This window comes from Ranitomeya variabilis, chromosome 1, assembly GCF_051348905.1.
Source record: "Ranitomeya variabilis isolate aRanVar5 chromosome 1, aRanVar5.hap1, whole genome shotgun sequence".
In the NCBI taxonomy this organism is placed as follows: domain Eukaryota; kingdom Metazoa; phylum Chordata; class Amphibia; order Anura; family Dendrobatidae; genus Ranitomeya; species Ranitomeya variabilis.
The window spans coordinates 1,102,632,340-1,102,652,395 of record NC_135232.1 but is presented as its reverse complement, the minus strand read 5'-3'; the positions used below and the strand labels follow the sequence as shown (position 1 = coordinate 1,102,652,395).

Below are 20,056 nucleotides of genomic sequence, written 5' to 3'. Positions count from 1 at the left end.
TGTCACTGCATTGCTCATCAAGCGAGTATTAAAGAGAACCTGACAGCTGATCCACAGGCAGCATGTTTCAGACACTGACCGTATGATTTCAGCTTGCTGTGTTTGACATTGAAAAACTGTGGCGTTTTCAATAAAACATTTTTTAAAAGCCGCCAGGGACCGAGCCATACGGGAGACTTGGAAAGGTAGAACCCTGGTTTCTTCTCCCCACCCACGGCCAGTGACTGACAGATCTCACCCTATACAAACACACAGGGAGAGACCTCTCAATCAAGATGGTCGGGAGAAGCGGCAACTTTTAATGTGTGTGTTTTTCTCGGAATTGCCGCAGTGTGTACATGGCTAAGATAATACAGTCAGTGTCTGATACATGCTGCCTGTGGATCGGGCAGCATGTATCAGCTGTCAGGTTCCCTTTAAAGGGGTTATCCGGGACTTTGTGCCTAAACACTTATCCCATCCCTAACCCAACTCTTCAACCTATCACTAACTTCTGGCACCTTCCCTTCTGCCTTCAAACATGCCAAAATCACGCCTATCCTTAAAAAGCCAACCCTTGATCCAACAGCTATGTCCAGCTATCGCCCAATATCACTGCTCTCATTTGCTTCCAAACTCCTGGAGCAGCACGTCCACGCTGAACTTTCCTCCCACCTCTCATCCAGCTTGCTCTTTGACAATCTACAATCTGGTTTCCGCCCCCATCACTCAACTGAGATAGCCCTGACCAAAATCACTAATGACCTACTTACAGCCAAAGCTAACGGACAATACTCTGTACTCCTCCTTCTAGACCTGTCCTCTGCTTTCGATACAGTTTTACCTCCTACCACAGATCCTCTCCTCCTTTGGCATCAAAGACCTTGACCTATCATGGATCTCCTCGTACCTTTCCAACCGCACATTCCGCGTCTCCCACTCCCACACTACCTCCTCACCCACCCTCTCTCTGTTCGAGTCCCCCAAGGCTCTGTTCTAGGACCCCTACTGTTCTCAATCTATACACTTGGCCTGGGACAACTCATAAAGTCTCATGGTTTCAAGTACCACCTTTATGCTGATGACACTCAGATCTACCTTTGTGGCCCAGACATCACCACTCTGCTGTCCAGAATCCCGGAGTGTCTATCAGCCATATCCTCCTTCTCCTCTCGCTTCCTCAAATTCAATGTGGACAAATCTGAACTCATCATCTTTCTTCCATCCCAAAGATCTTCCTTACCTGACCTATCTATCGCAATTAACAACATCATGCTTTCCCCCGTACCGGAAGTCTGCTGCCTCGGAGTAACCTTTGTCTCTGCCCTGTCCTTCAAACCGCACATTCAAGCTCTGTCCACCTCCTGTCGCCTCCAGCTCAAAAATATCTCCAGAATCCGTCCTTTCCTCAACAGTCACTCTTCTAAAATGCTTGTGCATGCCCTCATCACCTCCCGCCTTGACTACTGCAACATCCTTTTCTGTGGCCTCCCTGCTAACACCCTTGCACCTCTCCAGTCCATCATTAACTCTGCTGCCCGACTAATCCATCTCTCTCCTCGCTACTCCTCCGCTTCCTCCCTCTGTAAATCTCTTCACTGGCTCCCATTCCCTCAGCGTATCCAGTTCAAATTACTAATACTGACCTACAAAGCCATCCATAACCTGTCTCCTCCATATATCTCTGAACTAATCTCCCAATATCTTCCCTCACGTAATCTCTGGTCCTTCCAAGACCACCTTCTCTCCTCCATGCTAATTCGCTCTTCATCCAACCGCCTCCAAGACTTCTCCCGAATATCCCCCATCCTCTGGAATTCTTTGCCCCAACATGTCCGACTATCAGCCACATTCGGATCCTTCAGACGGAACCTGAAAACCCATCTCTTCAGGAAAGCCTACAGCCTGCACTGACCCCGCTGCCTCCTCATCACTACTGAAGCTACCGCCTCACCAACATCGGTGCTCCTGCAACCCTCAACCTTTTGTCTCCTTCCCTATAATCCTGTAGCATGTCCTCGCCCCTCTGTATCAGTCTGTCATTGTTAGTTTGTTTTACTGTAAGTGATATCTGTAATGTGTATGTAACCCTTTCTCATGTACAGCACCATGGATTCAATGGTGACATATAAATAAATTAATAATAATAAACATTTAGCAACTCCCTTCCTGTTTTGTCCGGCATTGTTCTTCGCCGGCACATAGGGTGTCAAAGACCGCTCATGCCGGCAATTCAGCTGCTTCTGCTGGTGTCACATCGACAGAGCAGCGAATTCCTTTCCGTTGACAGGGCAGGATGTCTGACGACATTCTGATTGACAGCCCAATTCCCGCTGCCTAACTGGGGAGCAGACTGTCAATCATAATGACATCACAAGTCATGACCTGTTGACAGAGCAGTGTGGAAAAGAAGCCGCCGCTCTGTCGACATGACGTCTATAGAGGCAGCTGAATCGCCGGCAAGAGCGGTCTGTGACTCCCTTTGTGCTTGGGAAGAGCGGCGCTGACAAAACAGGCAGGGAAGTAGCAACTACCTGCCTGTAAGTGCTTATGCACATTTTATTTCTTTTTCACAAAGTCCCGGATATCCCCTTTAAGTTTATTGAAATCAGAGTGACCATATAATAATAGCAATAAGATTTTCTTCCATCGCACCAGTGCTTTAAATTCGGATATATATCGCCAGCTGGGCATGTGACAAGACTTCTAGAAACAAGTTTATTGTCTGCAGCGTAGAACACTAGTAATTTGCTGATCTGCGGTTACATTTATACCCCCAAACTATGGTCTTTGTCTTTTTTTATTTTCTTATTTTCTTGATTGCTGTTGCAGGGGTGCGACAAGCAGTTCTTCAACTCTTCTGTCCAGTTTAACAACATGGATTTACTGCTGGATTATATAAATAGTGACCGAGAGTTTGAAATGAGCGTGCAGTATTGTACGCTTAGCGAATACTTCACAAGTCTATACAATCGGAATATGTCCTGGGAGGTACGAGGCAGCCAGGATTTCCTTCCTTATTCTTCAGGTATGTTGGAAAAGTTTTAGCTTTACTTATTAGGTCGTGATTAGATGACTGTCAGGTGACCCTTTTTTTTTTTTTTCGGCGAGATTGCCTAACCATCTGCGGTGTATGGTGCGACCTTGTTCTCCCCTCGCTGTAGATGTTGGTAGAAGTCTCGCTGATATCACTTACAGTTTTTAGCTCAGTGCATATTAAATGTAGATATCGTAATATGACAACATGATTGTTTCAACTTCTAGATATATTTGAAGCTTGGACAGGATTTTTTGCATCCCGAAATGTCCTTAAAGGCATCGCGCGCAGGGCCAGCTCGCTGCTCTATGCGGGGGAGTCTGCATTTACTCAGTATCTGATGAAACATCCATCTGGACCAGTGTGCAAAATGTGGGCGCTGGAGCAACTGCAAGCTCTCCGATGGGCCGTGTCCGAGGTAAAACTGATATTTGGGTTTATAAGTGTGTGCACATACTCTTTAAAGGGAGTTTCCAGTTTCAGAAACTGTCTGTCTTCAGGCAAAGTTTATTGTAAAATAACAAACTGTGCTTGATTCACTGGGGTCCGAAACTGAATCTCTGACACGGCCCTCAATGCCTTTTATTGTCTGCAGTGCTGATGTAAAAAACCATGGATGTTCGGGCCTCCCATTCATATGAATGGTGTCGAGGTTTGGGTTTGACTTTGGGTACCGTTTTGGAACCCGAAACAAATTTTTTTTTTTTTCTAAGTCCAGCGTAAGCCGAACATCCATGGGTTCGCCCATCACAACTCACATCGCTACCTCCCTTTATATTATATAAGGAGGTCGTGTCATAAGCTGTAATATTTTATTTTATAAGTTGGCAGTGATGTAAGCTGTCGTGGCTCCGAGGAAGCTTGATCTTCACGCAAAACTTCTGTTAGCCAAGTTTGTCTCAACGTTCCCCGTGTGGAACTGCAATCTAGACCTTTTTAATGCCTAGTGGAGAGTGCCCCTTTTATTTTTATTTTGACCTTGTTTCGTCAGTGATATGTATATTTATAAGTTGATTATAATATTTCCGCTCTGCTTTTAAAGGTCCAACATCATGATGGTATCAGCGGTACAGAGTCTCCAAAGGTCGGAGACATGTATATGGCTCATTTACATCAAGGAGTAACTGGTGTCCGAAAATTGATGAAAGCCATCATTACAGACCAATTCGGTTATGAGAAAACTGAAACTTCAAAAGGTATTTTAATTCTCTTTGTATACAAATTTATTTTAGCAATGCTGCTACATGACAGATGAGTTGTAGCGAGAGGACAAGGCCTTGTCCTACAGTGATGGAAGTCTTCATGCTCATGTCATGTAGGCAGAATCCGTATATAGTGTGTATATACTGCTTGTCTGGTACTATCTGATGCAAAGTATCTGGAGAATGATGAAGACATACAATATTCACTCCGTTGCCTTTTAGGAAAAAATGTAAAAAATGCAGAAAAAAATAGAATTTATAAAATATGTTCTTTTGTGTCCTACAGGTCTCATATATATTACTGTGTATAACCCAGTGGCATGGAATGTCACCACGTATATTAGCATGGCACTCAATACCTCGGTCTCTGAAGTGTATGATGAGCTTGGCCAAATTGTGCCAGCACAGGTACGGATCCTTCATATACAGAGTAATTAGATATGTAACAGCCGGACTGCTCTTATACTGGGAACTACACCTGCAGGCTGCTCCTATACTGGGAACTACGCCTCCAGGCTGCTCCTATAGGGGGCGCTCCAAGCTGCTCCTATACTGGGAACTACGCCTCCAGGCTGCTCCTATAGGGGGCGCTCTAGGCTGCTCCTATACTGGGAACTACACCTCCAGGCTGCTCCTATAGGGGGCGCTCCAAGCTGCTCCTATACTGGGAACTACGCCTCCAGGCTGCTCCTATAGGATGCGCTCCAGGCTTCTCCTATACTGGGAACTACGCCTCCAGGCTGCTCCTATAGGGGGCGCTCTAGGCTGCTCCTATACTGGGAACTACACCTCCAGGCTGCTCCTATAGGGGGCGCTCCAAGCTGCTCCTATACTGGGAACTACGCCTCCAGGCTGCTCCTATAGGGGGCGCTCCAAGCTGCTCCTATACTGGGAACTACGCCTCCAGGCTGCTCCTATAGGTTGCGCTCCAGGCTTCTCCTATACTGGGAACTACGCCTCCAGGCTGCTCCTATAGGTTGCGCTCCAGGCTGCTCCTATACTGGGAACTACGCCTCCAGGCTGCTCCTATAGGGGGCGCTCCAAGCTGCTCCTATACTGGGAACTACGCCTCCAGGCTGCTCCTATAGGGGGCGCTCCAGGCTGCTCCTATAGGGGGCGCTCCAGGCTGCTCCTATACTGGGATCTACGCCTCCAGGCTGCTCCTATAGGGGGCGCTCCAGGCTGCTCTAATGCTGGGAACTACACCTGCAGGCTGCTCCTATAGGGGCGCTCCAGGCTGCTCCTATACTGGGAACTACACCTCGAGGCTGCTCCTATACTGGGAACTACACCTGCAAGCTGCTCCTATAGGGGGCTTTCCAGGCTGCTCCTGTACTGGGAACTACGCCTCCAGGCTGCTCCTATAGGGGGCGCTCCAGGCTGCTCCTATACTGGGAACTACGCCTCCAGGCTGCTCCTATAGGGGGCGCTCCAAGCTGCTCCTATACTGGGAACTACACCTCCAGGCTGCTCCTATACTGGGAACTACACCTGCAGGCTGCTCCTATAGGGGGCGTTCTAGGCTGCTCCTATACTGGGAACTACGCCTCCAGGCTGCTCCTATAGGGGGCGCTCCAAGCTGCTCCCATACTGGGAACTACACCTCCAAGCTGCTCCTATACTGGGAACTACACCTCCAGGCTGCTCCTATAGGTTGCGCTCCAGGCTGCTCCTATACTGGGAACTACGCCTCCAGGCTGCTCCTATAGAGGGCGCTCCAGGCTGCTCCTATACTGGTAACTACACCTCCAGGCTGCTCCTATAGGGGGCGCTCCAGGCTGCTCCTATACTGGGAACTACGCCTCCAGGCTGCTTCTATACTGGGAACTACGCCTCCAGGCTGCTCCTATAGGGGGCGCTCCAGGCTGCTCCTATACTGGGAACTACGCCTCCAGGCTGGTCCTATAGGGGGTGCTCCAGGCTGCTCCTATACTGGGAACTACACCTCCAGACTGCTCCTATAGGGGGGCGCTCCAGGCTGCTATTATACTGGGAACTACACACCTCCAGGCTGCTCCTATACTGGGAACTCCACCTCCAGGCTGCTTCTATACTGGGAACTACGCCTCCAGGCTGCTCCTATAGGGGGCGCTCCAGGCTGCTCCTATACTGGGAACTACGCCTCCAGGCTGGTCCTATAGGGGGTGCTCCAGGCTGCTCCTATACTGGGAACTACACCTCCAGACTGCTCCTATAGGGGGCGCTCCAGGCTGCTATTATACTGGGAACTACACACCTCCAGGCTGCTCCTATACTGGGAACTACACACCTCCAGGCTGCTCCTATACTGGGAACTACACACCTCCAGGCTGCTCCTATACTGGGAACTACACACCTCCAGGCTGCTCCTATACTGGGAACTACACACCTCCAGGCTGCTCCTATACTGGGAACTACACACCTCCAGGCTGCTCCTATACTGGGAACTACACACTTCCAGGCTGCTCCTATACTGGGAACTACACAGCTCCAGGCTGCTCCCATACTGGGAACTACACACCTCCAGGCTGCTCCCATACTGGGAACTACACACTTCCAGGCTGCTCCTATACTGGGAACTACACAGCTCCAGGCTGCTCCCATACTGGGAACTACACACCTCCAGGCTGCTCCCATACTGGGAACTACACACCTCCAGGCTGCGCCTATACTGGGAACTACACCTCCAGGCTGCTCCTATACTGGGAACTACACCTCCAGGCTGCTCCTATAGGGGGCGCTCCAGGCTGCTACTGCAGGGATGGTTGGAGGAAGTTGTTGATGGCAATCACAAAAGGAGAACCCGTGTGCATGTGGAGTATTCTATCATAAAATATAGTAGTAGATGGCTAACTGGTTACACCCCAGCACATGCACAATTTTAAAATTGTAAGGCTATGTTCACACAGTGCAGATTATTTGCGGTTTTTTAGCGTTTTTGCGCTATAAAAACGCTATAAAACCGCAAATAATCTGCATACATTAAGCATCCTATCATTTTTAATGAAATCCGCAATTTCTGTGCACATGATGTGCGTTTTTCCGCATGAAAAACGCATTGCGGTAAAAAACCGGACATGCTCATTAATTTTGCGGTTTTTCGCGGTTTTCCCACTGTCTAATGCATTGGGAAATGTTTGGGAAAAACCGCGTCAAAAACGCGCTAAAAAACGCATGCGGTTTTCATGCGGAAATCCGGCAGAAATGTCAGGACTTTCACAGGAATTTTCTGCATCAATTCCTGAACGTGTGTATGGGGCCTAAGGCTACTTTCACACTAGCGTTAACTGCAATACGTCGCAAATGCGTCGTTTTGCCGAAAATACGCATCCAGCAAAAGTTCTTGCTGGATACGTTTTTTCGTCATAGACTAACATTAGCGACGCATTTGCGACGCATTGCCAAACGTCGGTAGCGGACCGTCGGGAGAAAAAAACGTTACATGTAACGTTTTTTGCTCATGACGGTCCGCTTTTTCCGACCGCGCATGCAGGGCTGCGCTTAGTAACCCGATGTTTACCCTGGTTACCATTGTAAAATGTAAAATAACAAACAGTACATACTCACCTGCGCGTCCCCCGCCGTCCGCTTCCTGCACTGACTGAGCGCCGGCCGTAAAGTGAAAGCACAGGGGGACGCGAAGGTGAGTATGTAGGTACCTTTAAACCTTTTCCCACATATCATGCTTCAAGCACAAAGATACCAAATGTAATTTTTTGGTAAAGAATCAACAACAAGTGGAACACAATTGTGAAGTTGAAGGAAATTTTATTGGTTATTTTAAATTTTTGTGGAAATTCAAAAACTGAAAATTAGATTTTGCTTTGTTTGGAATCATTGTCCCAGTTTCAAGTCTTTTGCAGACTCCAAGTTTTCTTCAAGAATGGTCCTGTATTTGGCTCCATCTATCTTCCAATCAGTATTAACCATCTTCGCTGTAACTGCTGAAGAAAAGCAGGCCCAAACCATGATGCTGCCACCACCATGTTTGACAGGGGGGATGGTGTGGTCAGGGTGATGAGCTGTGTTGCCTTTATGCCAAACATATCGCTTGGCATTGTTGCCAAAAAGTTCGATTTTGGTTTCATCTGACCAGAGCACCTTCTTCCACATGTTTGGTGTGTCTCCCAGGTGGCTTGTTGCAAACTTTAAATTACACTTTTTATGGATATCTTTGAGAAATGGTTTTCTTCTAGCCTCTCTTCCATAAAGGCCAGATTTGTGCAGTGTACGACTGATTGTTGTCCTATGGACAGACTGTCCCACCTCAGCTGTAGATCTCTGCAGATCATCCAGAGTGATCATGGGCCTCTTGGCTGCATCTCTGATCAGTCTTCTCCTTGTTTGAGATGAAAGTTTAGAGGGACGGCCGGGTCTTGGTAGATTTGCAGTGGTATGATTCTCCTTCCATTTCAATATGATCGCTTGCACAGTGCTCCTTGGGATGTTTAAAGTTTTGGAAATCAACAGTATCACGGACCTGCCTGTTGTGTTCCTTGGTCTTCATGATGCTCTCTGTGCTGCAAACAGAACCGTGAGACTATCACAGAACAGGTGCATTTATACGGAGACTTGATTACACACAGGTGGATTATAATTATCATCATTAGGCATTTAGGACAACATTGGATCATTCAGAGATCCACAATGAACTTCTGGAGGAAGTTTGCTGCACTGAAAGTAAAGGGGTCGAATAATATTGCATGCCCCACTTTTCAGTTTTTGAATTTCCACAAAAATTTAAAATAACCAATAAATTTCGTTCAACTTCACAATTGTGTTCCACTTGTTGATTCTTCAACAAAAATTTACATTTTGTATCTATATGTTTGAAGCATGATATGTGGGAAAAGGTTGAAAAGTTCCAGGGAGCCGAATACTTTTGCAAGGCACTGTATTATTACTTTTGTCAGATTCAAGTTATTTCTGTGACCATTGTGGGTTTTTCTGTCATTAAACGAGGGGTACCAGCAGTTTTGACCATGTGTGTATTGGGGGCTCCAGACTACACATCCAGACTGCTGTTTTTAGGGGTTCCAGACTGTACATCGAAACTGCATTTATGATCAAAGTTTCCTTTTTAAGGCTTGTCCAGTACTTAAATATTAATGATCTACCCTTGAGATGCAAAGTATCAGACCTTCACCGATCAGCTGTTTGCAAATCCTGTGACTGCCAGAATTACCCAGTGTATGGAGCAGGGACACCACAGCTCACGCCTCCACATTCATTGTAATGAGAGGTAACCTGCATTACCCGAGAACATCCAGTATACGGAGCTATGGTGTCCTGACTCTGCAAATAACTGAGCGGTGGGACTGCTGGTTGTTGGGCCTCTACTGATTTGATGGTGACATTAGTATCTAAATCCTGAATAACCACGTTTATGCTGGAATCCCCATGTCTTTATGAATCTCTGTTAACGCCATTATTAGTATGGGTTATTCTGGATTCGTCACAGATGGTACACTGGCCCGATCATGTCAGGGATGACCTCCACCTTCCTACCACATGAATCCACTTCCTTTTGTGACTGCCACACTTCTGCATTTAGGGCTGACAGTCCACAGCTCCCTGCCTACAGATCTGCTGGTGTTTCAGTAGAAATGTTCATTCTGAAATAATTGTAGTTTTTCCTTTGTGGGGGCAGGGGTGTAATAAATCTATTGATGGCCATAGTAGTCACTATTGCTCTTTTAGTTATGTTCATACATGCAGTGTCTAAAAAAAAAAGTCATATCTGTATTTGGTACGTGTTCAAAACTTGTTTTCAATGTCTTTTAAATGGGGTCTATTAGCGGATTTCAGAATAAAAACTGCATAACTTATTAAATGCATCAAATTATAATAGATTAAATGTTTAAAAAGTTGGATTTAAAGGTTGTCTAAAGTTCTAATGTGGTTTAAAATTACTAAGGCTAGTTTCACACTAGCGTTTGGAGGAGCTGCGGACTTCCTCCGTGAAGCCCCGCCCTCGGCCGCACCTCCGCCGCTAGCTCCACCTACTTCTGCATGCAGCATGCATGTGACCTGCGTACCTATCTTTAACATTAGGTACGCAGGTCGTGCCTCTGTATACGGATGCTTCCGCATGGTTCGTTTTGACGATGCGGAGAAAAAAAGAAATTGCTACAAGCTGCGTCCTACGCTGGTCGCCGCATCGTCAAAACGACGCATGCAGAAGCATCCGCATACAGCAGCACGACCTGCGTACCTAATGTTAAAGATAGGTACGCAGGCCGCATGCAGAACTAGGCAGAGCTAGCGGCGGAGGTGCGGCCGAGGGCGGGGTGTTGTGAATTCCGCTCTTGGGCTCCCTCCGGTGGTTATAAGTAGCTTTTTTGTGAGTTCTGCTCTTGGGCTCCCTCCTGTGGTTTTGAGTGGTATCGCTGCTTCTTGGATTTAGCATCAGCAGCTGTTTTCACTGATCGTCTTTCTGGCTCTGCTATATTAGTCTGGCCTTTTCCCTAATTCAATGCCAGTTGTCAATTGTTGAGCTTGGAGTCATGGCTCTCTGAGGATTTCCCTGTCACTCTGACCATTTCAGCAAAGCTAAGTCCTTGCTTGTCTTTTTGCAGTTCATTTGTTGTGGACTTTGTTGTTTAGCACTTTCTATGTTTTGCTCATTTGTCCAGCTTATCAGTATGTATCTAGTCAGCTAAGGCTACGTTCACATTTGCGTTGTGCGCCGCAGCGTCGGCGCCGCAGCGCACAACGCAAACAAAAACGCAGCAAAACGCATGCACAACGCTGCGTTTTGCGCCGCATGCGTCGTTTTTTTCATTGAATTTGGACGCAGCAAAAATGCAACTTGCTGCGTCCTCTGCGCCCCGACGCGGGCGCCGCAGCGACGCATGCGGCGCAAAACGCAAGTGCGCCGCATGTCCATGCGCCCCCATGTTAAATATAGGGGCGCATGACGCATGCGGCGCCCGACGCTGCGGCGCTGGCCGCAAATGTGAACGTAGCCTAAGCTGGAAGCTCTGGGCAGCAGAGTTTGCCCTCCACACCTTTAGTCAGGTGTGGAGATTTTTGCATTTCTCTGCGGTGGACTTTTTCTAGTTTTTATTACTGACCGCACAGTGTTCTGTCCTGTACTAATTATTTCTAGCTAGTAGTGGCCTCCTTTGCTAAATCTTGTTTCATACTACGTATGTCATTTCCTTCTCCTCTCACAGTCAATATTTGTGGGGGGCTGTCCTATCCTTTGGGGATTTTCTCTGAGGCAAGATAGCTTTCCTGCTTCTACCTTTAGGGGTAGCTAGATCTCCGGCTGTGACGAGGTGTCCAGGGAGTGACAGGAACATCCCACGGCTACTGCTTGTGTCTGTGTTAAGATCAGGAACTGCGGTCGGTATAGTTACCACCTGCCCAGAGCTAGTCGCATGTCGCTCCTTAATCACCAGACCATAACAGCGGGGCTTCACGGAGGAAGTTCGCAGCCCTCCGCAGCTCCTCCAAACGCTAATGTGAAACCGGCCTAAGTGCTTGCAGAAACAAGCAACTTTGCAATTTACTATTTATTAAAAATCCTGTTTGTTCTCAAGAATGGAGGAATTTTTAATTCTACAGTGTACAATGTTGTCTACATTATCGGCCACTCTGCAGTCCCATAGTCTCCGGTTACCTAGGTATGTAGCTTGTGCCACTAAGAGGCCCTAGTCTTCATTATTTACAGTGGCATGTAAAAGTTTTGACACCCCTAGTCAAGTTGAAGATGAAATGATCACAAAAAGGCCTAAAGTGAAAGATTGGACAATGTGCTCCCAGCACTCTTCCCGGACCGCTTTCCTTCAGCCTCTGTTCCTACACTGCTGTAGCCTGCTGCTGTGGACTTTTCCTGCAGCTCCAATTCTCACTAAACGCTGTCACTGCTGCTGGTCCTGTATATCTGGGCTTCTCCCTTGGCAGCGTTACGTGGCCACTGTGTTGTCCTGGGCATTAAGCCCGTCTGGACGGTCCGGGCACTCTGGCCCTCCTTAGTTGTTCACAAGGGTGCCGCTATCATGGGGCAAGTTGAGCCCTTTGCTTCAGGCGGCAGTCGTCACTGAAAGACAGGGGTGGCAGAGCGGCGGTCAGAACACCTGGTGCCGACTCTCCATAATCACTGACACTTGCAGTCAGTCACTAGCGCGCCCCTGCTCACAACCCACCAGCCGGTCATCCCTGCACCTTGGCTGCTCTGTGCAAACAGGACCTGTGATGAGGTCACAGGAGGGGAGGAGTCAGGTCACATGATCGGGACCTCCATGGATTGCAGGACTCTGCTGTGCTGGTTGCCATGGTAAGTGTGTGTGTGCTAGGTGTATGGAGCGGAGCCATGTGTGTATGAGGTGTACGGAGCAGAGCTGCATGTGTATGAGGTGTATGGAGCAGAGCCGGGTGTGTATGAGGTGTACGGAGCAGAGCCGTGTGTGTATGAGGTGTATGGAGCAGAGCCGGGTGCGTATGAGGTGGACGGAGCAGAGCCAGGTGTGTATGAAGTGTACGGAGCAGAGCTGCATGTGTATGAGGTGTACGGAGCGGAGCCGGGTGTGTATGAGGTGTACGGAGCAGAGCTGCATGTGTATGAGGTGTATGGAGCGGAGCCAGGTGTGTATTCAGTATACGGAGCAGAGCTGCATGTGTATGAGGTGTACGGAGCTGAGCTGCATGTGTATGAGGTATATGGAGCGGAGCCAGGTGTGTATTCAGTGTACGGAGCAGAGCTGCATGTGTAAAGAGGAGTGGGTCAGAGACCCAAAAACGACCCAAAATTCACAAATACCAATATATAAAAATAGTCTTTATTAGAAAACATTTATTAAAATGAAAACAGGTAGGGGCATGGCGCCGCATGGCGCACAAAACACACCGCACAGTCATGTATAGTTACCAAGGGCGCACGGAACCGAGAAACCAAACATCCATAATCAAACTACAATTCAGCAGAGAACCATATATTCCCCGTAATGGGTAAGTGAACATGTAATGTATAGTATAAAATGCTACGGTGCCCCCTGAGGAAGGTGTGTTACCGAAACGCGCTTCGGGGTGGGTGCACGGACCCTGGAAGTCTTGCATCCTATTTAGAGGTAATGAGCACTCCTTATATATTATGGTATTTACATTGAGATAGTGCATCCATTTTGTAGCATGTTATACTATACATTACATGCTAACTTACCCATTACGGGGAATATATGGTTCTCTGCTGAATTGTAGTTTGATTATGGATGTTTGGTTTCTCGGTTCCGTGCGCCCTTGGTAACTATACATGACTGTGCGGTGTGTTTTGTGCGCCATGCGGCGCCATGCCCCTACCTGTTTTCATTTTAATAAATGTTTTCTAATAAAGACTATTTTTATATATTGGTATTTGTGAATTTTGGGTCTCTGACCCACTCCTCTTTGTTAATATAATTAGCGACTAGTTCGTTCATTTAGTCCTCACGTTTATTAGCATAGCCATATTTTTCTTTATTGTATTCGTTTTTTTCTGGGGATATCTGTATTATGCTGACTTTTGTCGTGTTCCTTTTTAAATGTGTATGAGGTGTACGGAGCGGAGCCGGGTGTGTATGAGGTGTATGGAGCAGAGCTGGGTGTGTGCGAGGTGTATGGAGCGGAGCTGCGTGAGTAAGGAGTGGAGCCATGAGTGCAAGGTGTAGGGGAGCGCAGCCGTGTGTGTAGGAGTAACTATGTGTGGCCATTATACAGTATGGAGCATCATGTGGAACCATTATACAGTATGGCGCATCATGTGTGCCCATTATACTGTATGGAGCATCATGTGTGCCCATTATACTGTATGGAGCATCATGTGTGCCCATTATACTGTATGGAGCATCATGTGTGCCAATTATACTGTATGGCGCATCATGTGTGACCATTATACAGTATGGAGCATCATGTGGCCATTATACAGTATGGAGCATTATGTGTGATAATTATACAGTATGGGGCACTGTGTGGTCATTATACAGTATGGGGCACTGTGTGGCCATTATACAGTATGGGGCACTGTGTGGCCATTATATTGTATGGAGCATCATGTGGGGCTCATACTGTATGGGGCTCATTATACTGTATAGAGCAATATATGGGGCATGTTATTCTGTATGGGGCGCTGTGCGGTGCCCACAATACTGTATGGAGCAATATATGGGGCTCATTACTCTGTATGGAGCACTGTGGTGCCCAGAATACTGTATGGAGGACTATACTGTCTGATTTATGACCTATTGTAGAATGTACAATAGGTATCACTCATGTAATGTATGGGGTGACTGTATATGAGATGGGAGCCCTATAGGGGGGCTGTACTGAATATGTGTTTGGGGGGGCGCTGTTTTGAAGTTCGCCTCAGGCAGCAGTGTGGGTAGGTTCACCCCTGGTTGTTCAGCTCCCAGGCTACACTGAGCTAAAAACAGGAAGTTCTCTAACTTATCCCACAGTGGCTCCTCCTATGTTAACTATTCACATGCTAGTTCCCTTATTCTTATCTCAACCATCTGCGTCATCCAGGTCAAGGACTGCGTGCAGCAGCCTAGTAGAGGGGTGGAGTGAGTGAACCGAAGCCATGCCCATCGAACTGGACGGACCCTATTAGCATATATCGCGGGAGAAAAATAAAAGGTTTTTATGGGTGATACATGGGGAGTCAGGGGTTACATAAGTATTTAGGGAATGCATAGCTGACACTGAATAAAATGATATTTTTAGCTGGTAGGACAGAAAAGTGGTGACAGGTTTCCTTTAATTAACCTGTTGGGGTTGTGGCTTGTTCACTATCATCATTAGGTGATGCAAATTTCTGCAGTTTTATAGATCCTTTAACCGTTCCTCATAGGACATAGTTTGCATCCTGATCTGTAAGAACTACTTACGTTCTCTATTATATCACAAATGACGGCCATTTCTAATGTTTGTGTCTGTAGCTAATGCATGGTGGAAATGATCCTGAAATACTTTTCTCCTTTATCGCTGCTCATTTTTTTTTTACATTCCTTCCATTTGGCTTCTTCTTTTAATTCTAGATACAGAACTCCAGTGATCCCGGACATGCCTTTGACTTGTATATACTTGTTGTCCTGCCGGGTCTTGGCTACAGGCAGTATTCTATAAAGATGGAGAATACTGAGCCCAGGAAGGAAACCATGAATGTGGTACGACAGGGGAAATTTTCTAGAAAGTTATCGGGTAAACCTAAAAACTCCAAAAAGAGGATAATGCCGGTGTCCAACGACTGCTACACTCTATGGATAGACCTGGACACTAACTTACTTGTGAGCATAACAGATAGGTGAGATGTTTTATATATATTCCTAATTTTAAGGAGGTTGTGAAAAATGTAAAAAGACTGACTCTTGATTGGTCAAATGGCTTTCAAGCAAGTCTACCAGCTCCAACCTAAAAATGTGTTTAGTTTTCCCTGCAGCGCCACTACAGGCGAAGGGAAGAATTACATAGTACTTGTAGAAATTGGTGGTTGGTGTTTGTGATGCTGGGCAGTAGATGAGGATCCTGAACCGATTACTCCCTGAACAGATGACTCTCTGTATTAATTGACAATTTCCTAGTAGGCTTTATGAAAATTACATAGTTACATAGTTATTAAGATTGAAGGAAGACTTTAAGTCCATCAATGGTTCTTCTATACTGGACAATCGTGTGACTTCCGCTAATGTATACTTCCGGCCACATTTTAACTAGACTTTTCTGGTTTTGTTCCGTTCAGTTTTATTGAGAGAGGCCACGCACATTCATGTATTCAAATCGCATCGGGGAATCCTGATTGCTCGCAGCATGTGCTGTGTGGATTCACAGGTCTGCAGTCACATAGGATGACTGCAGACTTGTAGCCTAAGGCCAGACATCTCTTATAAAGCTTTGTGAATGGAGTCTTAGACACCTAATTTTTGATCGATCTCCTATTTATGGTGATGTCCCACTGCCATCTTGAAAAAAAAATAAGATACATTATATATATATATATATATATATATATATATATATATATATATATATATATATATATATATATATATATATATATTATCATAGGGTTTATGTGTCTTGCAGATGATCAGGTTGCTCCTAACTTTTGAATCACTCTGTATTAATTAATTAATATGTATTATTATTAATTGCAGGGAGAGAAATGACACCGTTCAGATCACCCAGGAATTTTTGGAATACCATGCGAATGGGGATACTGGTGCTGGGCCAATATCTGATAACTACATGTTTTACTCTAATGGAAATGCGGTTCCTGCATCAAAGTCCGTGGGACTGGAGATTGTGACAGGGAAACTAGTGACAGAAGTGCGCCAGTATTTTTACAGGTAAACGCTCTTGACAGATGGGTAGATGGAGGCACCATTATTTTTCATCTATGTATTAAACAGGATTTGTATATATAAAAAAAAAAAAAAAAAAAAAAAAAGCATTTTTATTTGTTCGCCAAACTTAATAGCATTAAATGCAAACTTCAATTATTTTTTTTTTCCAAAGCTGGTTGGGGTTATCATTCATTTTCAGAAATCTTATGCCAAGGGTAATTCTAAGGAAGCACATAGATTTTTATGGCCAGGTTTTGTCATCCTTGACAGAACGACTGTGTTTCTCTTCCCACCGCTCTCTTTCTATGACCCATGGATCAGTTTCCCACTCTTGATAACAATGCAGATTCTTCACGTAGTTGCCAAGCGATGGTTTGATCACCAGTTATCACGCCTGACTCTCCCATGCAGAGGAGCGTAGGCTTTGCCAAGTGCTAATGTATCTTCTGTGGTTTCCACTGTCAGACGTCCTTGGCTGATCTTAGACAATAAAAGTATCGGCAGTTCGGAGTCAGACGTGCCATATCCTCATCTCCCCCGACATCATCTTTTTGGGAGAGTTGGGAATCCCCCATATTAGAATGTCGGCAGAACAGATATCGGCGGGTTTAGCTGATTTAGGGCTAATTTGTATGGAGGTCTTTACCCTACATTAAATAGGATGGGCCTCCTACCTCCACGGGCAACTTGGCAGCCGCAACGCTTTAACACTAGGCCCATGATCGTTACTGAACAGATCGTGCATATAACTAGTGTTTTAATATTCCCCCTACAGAGATGTGAACCAGCAGAATTACACCTATGCCATATTCTCCAGACTCTACCATGTCCCCGATGGCTATGACAATACACTGGCGTGCCGGCCCATAGAGCAGCAATACAGAGTTGGCCCCTTGGAACGCAATCGTGAAGCCATAATCCGAATACAGACCAATCTCCAGACCAATAAGAGGATTTATACTGATGACAATGCCTTCCAGATGCAAGCAAGAGAGTTCAAGATATACGATAGTAATACAGTGGCAAGGGTACGATGGAGGACACAACCAGCACTCGATGTAGCAACGTTCCTTATCAATGTCTCTTCACTGACTATGCTGAAATGCAGGATGGATCGACAAAGTTATTTCAGGTACATCACAACCTATTTAAAGTTTTTTTTATTTATTTTTTAGAACTATTACCCAATGGTCCGTACAGCATATATTGAAGATGAGAAGACCAGACTCGTCCTCCTAGCTGAACGGTCACATGGAGTCTCCAGTCAAAATAAAGGTCAAGTGGAGGTATGATTAAAAAAAAAAAGCTTAGAGGACCTGTCACCAGGTCAAAAGTATTATTATTATTATCTATTTATATAGCACCATTGATTTCATGGTGCTGTACATGAGAAGGGGTTACATACAAATTACAGTTATCGCTTACAGTAAGCAAACTAACAATTACAGACTGATACAGAGGGTCGAGGACCCTGCCCTTGCGGGCTTACATTCTACAGGATTATGGGGAAGGAGACAGTAGGTTGGGGGTTGCAGCAGCTCCGGTGTTAGTGAGGCGGTAGCTTCGGTAGTGGTGAGGAGGGGCAGCGGGGTCAGTGCAGGCTGTAGGCTTTCCTGAAGAGGTGGGTTTTCAGGTTCCGTCTGAAGGATCCGAATGTGGTTGATAGTTGGATGTGTTGGGGCAAAGAATTCCAGAGGATGGGGGATATTCTGGAGAAGTCTTAGACGGTTGGGTGAGGAGCAAGTAAGTGTGGAGGAGAGAAGGAAGTCTTGGGAGTACTGGAGATTACTTGAGGGAAGATATTGGGATATTTGTTCAGAGATATATGGAGGAGACAGGTTATGGATGGCTTTGTAGGTCAGTATTAGTCATTTGAACTGGATACGCTGAGGGAATGGGAGCCAGTGAAGAGATTTACAGAGGGAGGAAGCAGAGGAGTAGCGAGGAGAGAGATGGATTAGTCGGGCAGCAGAGTTGATGGACTGGAGAGATGCAAGGGTGTTAGCAGGGAGGCCACAGAAAAGGATGTTGCAGTAGTCAAGGCGGGAGATGATGAGGGCATGCACAAGCATTTTAGTAGAGTGATGGTTGAGAAAAGGACGGATTCTGGAGATATTTTTGAGCTGGAGGCAACAGGAGATGGAAAGAGCTTGGATGTGCGGTTTGAAGGACAGGGCAGAGTCGAGGGTTACTCTGAGGCAGCGGACTTCCGGTATGGGGGAAAGCGTGATGTCGTTAATTGCGATAGATAGGTCAGGTATGGAAGATCTATGAGATGTAGGAAAGTAGTCAGGAAGTAGTCAGGTTTTGCTCTTATTTTATTCCTCCTGCTTCTCTGAATACTGCTTTTTTTTGTTTTAATTTTGTAAATTCGACATTAAGGTTTCAGAGATATGGGTTCTAATTTTGGGGCATCTTCCAAGTGGGAGTAGCTGTATTTACTGTGTACGTATCATTGGGCCACTCTGCACAGTTAACCTTTTAAGCACCTCTTACTTGTAAAAACCACAAAAATTTGCATTGTGTAAAGAGTAGCGTCTTTGGCTATAAAAAAAAAACACAAAAAAAACAGCAAACAAAAAATGGAATACTAAGGGGAGCAGTGGGAAAAAATAAGAACACAAACTGGACACACTGGAGAAGATGAGCAGTTTTATCTTTTCTTTGTGTTTAGATTATGTTGCATAGAAGACTGTGGAACAACATGGAATGGGATCTGAACTACAACCTTACACTGGATGATACATCTACAGTCAGGCCCACCATCTGGCTCATGGTGGGATCCAAAGAGGTCACCAATTCTTTGTACCAGAGACTGGGGTTGTGTTTGGAGCATAAACCATTGGTGATGTTAAGTCCATCAAAAGGTAATTTTATTTATTTTATTTTTTTTTTCATCTTTTGTGTCACCCAATCATTTTTCTGAAAAGCTGTCTAATCACGATGGGAAGTAGACATACAAAATCTACAAGGTCTGAGAAGCAAAGACTATCAGGATTCTTAAATTTAGACTTGGAGGTCCTGACGACACTGGTGAAAAAATGTGTTTATGTTGTGCCAATATGTAAATCTAACTCATTTATCTAGATTTTTTTATATATATATTATTATAAAGTCATAACTTACTTTCCTCTAATCATTATTGATGGTCAGGGCACAGAGAAACTGAAAATCGCATGGAGGCTGATGTTCCAGTTACTTTGCCCCCTAATATTCACCTTCAGATCCTAAGTATTCCTGGATGGAAATATTCTTCAAACCACACGGAGCACATGTGCACCCTACATAAAGGTAGGGGACCATTCTTATTAAAGTTTACACCATCCATTTCCTCCTATGCAGTCGTCCAAACCTCAAGAGCCGTGACTCTCACATTTACCTAAAAGGGGGGTTCGGAATGGAAGACCTCCTGTATTATTAGCACCTTTTATTAACCTATTTATGACCATATATTGTCTTCACCACCAATGACTTGAAAGGGATTTTCGAGTTTTGACCATAATAAATCAACAAGATTGTAAGTGATATGTCTACAT

General features: G+C 45.6%; 1 protein-coding gene across 1 annotated transcript in view; it reads left to right on the top strand.

Moving 5' to 3' along the window:
• MAN2B2 (mannosidase alpha class 2B member 2) overlaps nt 1–20,056 on the top strand; it is a 54,028-nt gene that overhangs the window by 21,171 nt on the left and 12,801 nt on the right. The window contains exons 7-16 of the mRNA XM_077280110.1: nt 2,812–3,007; nt 3,244–3,434; nt 4,059–4,212; nt 4,505–4,626; nt 15,216–15,481; nt 16,332–16,523; nt 17,296–17,548; nt 17,696–17,806; nt 19,195–19,387; nt 19,674–19,811. Of these exons, the coding sequence (XP_077136225.1) occupies nt 2,812–3,007; nt 3,244–3,434; nt 4,059–4,212; nt 4,505–4,626; nt 15,216–15,481; nt 16,332–16,523; nt 17,296–17,548; nt 17,696–17,806; nt 19,195–19,387; nt 19,674–19,811 (1,816 nt within the window). The remainder of the gene's footprint in view (nt 1–2,811; nt 3,008–3,243; nt 3,435–4,058; nt 4,213–4,504; nt 4,627–15,215; nt 15,482–16,331; nt 16,524–17,295; nt 17,549–17,695; nt 17,807–19,194; nt 19,388–19,673; nt 19,812–20,056) is intronic.